This window comes from Sinocyclocheilus rhinocerous, unplaced genomic scaffold (assembly GCF_001515625.1).
Source record: "Sinocyclocheilus rhinocerous isolate Xijiao unplaced genomic scaffold, SAMN03320098_v1.1 scaffold444, whole genome shotgun sequence".
NCBI classification, from domain to species: Eukaryota; Metazoa; Chordata; class Actinopteri; order Cypriniformes; family Cyprinidae; genus Sinocyclocheilus; species Sinocyclocheilus rhinocerous.
In genome coordinates, this window is record NW_015645540.1 from 1,851,738 (window position 1) to 1,854,128 (window position 2,391).

The 2,391-nt window shown below is 40.8% G+C and overlaps 1 protein-coding gene across 1 annotated transcript; it reads right to left on the reverse strand.

Moving 5' to 3' along the window:
• Positions 1-395: 395 nt before the first annotated feature.
• On the reverse strand, positions 396-1,584 carry LOC107706324 (probable G-protein coupled receptor 160). The gene has a single exon (XM_016509989.1). The coding sequence runs from the start codon at positions 1,533-1,535 to the stop codon at positions 588-590; it is 948 nt and encodes a 315-aa protein (XP_016365475.1). The 5' UTR covers positions 1,536-1,584; the 3' UTR covers positions 396-587.
• Between the last annotated feature and the right edge of the window lie 807 nt (positions 1,585-2,391).

Here is a 2,391-nt window from a genome sequence, read left to right on the forward strand (position 1 = left end):
GATATTGTGTAGTGTTTTAAACTTGAGTGCGGTCACTGGATTGTTGTCCATAGCTAATTCCACTCGTCAGCTCCATATGTAAAACAAACGTACCAGGAACAAAAACCATCTGTGATGGTGTCGCTGTTCTTGGAACTCGATGTAAAAGAGCGGCCGCACAGAGCCAAAGCGACGGAAAAGCTGTTGAGGAAACACAACCAGATGACGTTCAACTGCAGGTGCGCGTGCATCTCTATCCGGAGCGGGAGCACTTTCTCTAATGCTGTCTTAGTAAATGCTCTTAAACTGGGTTCGGTTTATTTATATATAGACAGAAAAGCACTTGTAATTGTTAGCTGTTTGAAGCAGAAATTAAAATTTTTACATCAGTCTGGTAAAAGGTGCTGGTCCAATATGAATTTTTCTCATAGTAAAGAGACGAATCATTTGTGCAACATTTTTTTTGTAATTTACAAACCCAAAGGTGTTTCTTTTTTCCTTTTTTTAATGCAAACACGAAAGCAAATAACGCCTTCTCCTGAGTAAACATGGTCAGATATTGTGTAGTGTTTTAAACTTGAGTGCGGTCACTGGATTGTTGTCCATAGCTAATTCCACTCGTCAGCTCCATATGTAAAACAAACGTACCAGGAACAAAAACCATCTGTGATGGTGTCGCTGTTCTTGGAACTCGATGTAAAAGAGCGGCCGCACAGAGCCAAAGCGACGGAAAAGCTGTTGAGGAAACACAACCAGATGACGTTCAACTGCAGGTGCGCGTGCATCTCTATCCGGAGCGGGAGCAGCGGCGAGACGATCATCAGAACGAGAAACGAGGCCCATGTGCTGAGGAACGTACACATAGCCCGCCTTAAACAAACCACACAGCTTTGTTGAGCGAAATGCAGAAACACCTGCACCCTCCATTTCTCTAGCGGAGCGTACGAGTAAAGAATGACGCCGGTGACTGTCAGCAGCAACGCGACGAGAACCTGAGAACTCTGAGGGCTACTAAACAGCTCGCACTGGTGCTTCTCATCATCTCCTAATAACAGAACAACATCAGGCTCCGAGAAAACGTACAACGCTGCTAGAATCCAAAGGAGGCACACTCCAGCACAGTAAGTCAGTTTTTGTTTCCAGGATGTGTGTGTTGAGCTTGATGATAGCTTCCAGAAGTTATCTAGTCCTACAAGGAGGAAAACTGGCCAGTGGAGCACGGTGTAGATAAAACAAGTAATCTGAGCCAGCAGGCATATGTGATACCTGGTCAAGTGCCAGCCTGAGATGTTGAAGTCTTCCAGATAGAAAATAGCTGTCAGGACAAAACTCAAGAGACTGTCAATCAGTGACAATGAAATGCAGAAGAATCCTGAGAAACTCCTGATCACATAGTGTCGCTGCACCACGACCACCAGCCAGTTCAGCAAACTCTTGAGCCACAGAACCAGCAGAAGCGAAGGGATTGATGTTTCCATGGTACAGGCATAATCCAAGGCAGAAATCACAACAATCAAAAGATCAGTCTTTCTTGTAGCTGGCCAGCCGTTCCTCATTGAAACAGTTCACATCTGCTGTCAGTAGACACACCCTACTGAGATTAAGGCCAGCCCTGCACATTTAATGAATAGCCCACTTTCACTGGGAGTTTTTTATTATTAGTTAAGCATGTATGTGCATTATTTAAATGTTTCCATGTACATGTATTTAAATGTAGGTGTGGTTTTACATTTCTTTGTAAATTCATAAGTTCATTACTCATTCAGCAACTTACATATTAAAATATTATAGATATAAAAACTAAAAATAAACACTAGCATAACTAGAGGAACCTGTATACCAGCAGTGCAGTACTTGCCAGTACTTGCATTTTCATTCAAGTTACTGCCAATAAAAATTGTATTGAATCAACTAATTTCAGTTATTTATTTATTGTTTTATATGAAGGTCACATGAAACCTCTGGTATTGTTCGGTCATTTTAGACCGGAAAAAAAAGTTTTGAAATGTTAAAAATCGCTACTTCATTGAAACGGTACAAAACTCGATGACTTTTATGGCAGTCACTATGTGACCACACAAAAAAAATAATAATACAAAATCGTGGACTTGATTCGAAAAAGCATCATACTTGTGTTGTTCGCTGTCAAAAATGACTGCCAGTGGAAATGAATGGGAAATACGCAAAAATACAGAGCATTTTTTGTGTGTACAATCTACAAATCATTCACAATGCAGAAAAAAGTGCAAGCAATGAAGGGGTGACACTCTAAAATATCAAGAGTGCAAAACAGACACACTCCCCCCACAGACACACATATATGTGAGCTAGTGTGACTGTAACACAAAGCATGTTTTTGCAAATATGTGAAATAAAATCAATAATTTAGCCACAATGGCGTAAAAACAAGTA

Bases quoted from the DNA above. Each gene is read 5' to 3' on its own strand.
- LOC107706324 (XM_016509989.1), bottom strand. From the start codon at position 1,535: ATGAGGAACGGCTGGCCAGCTACAAGAAAGACTGATCTTTTGATTGTT.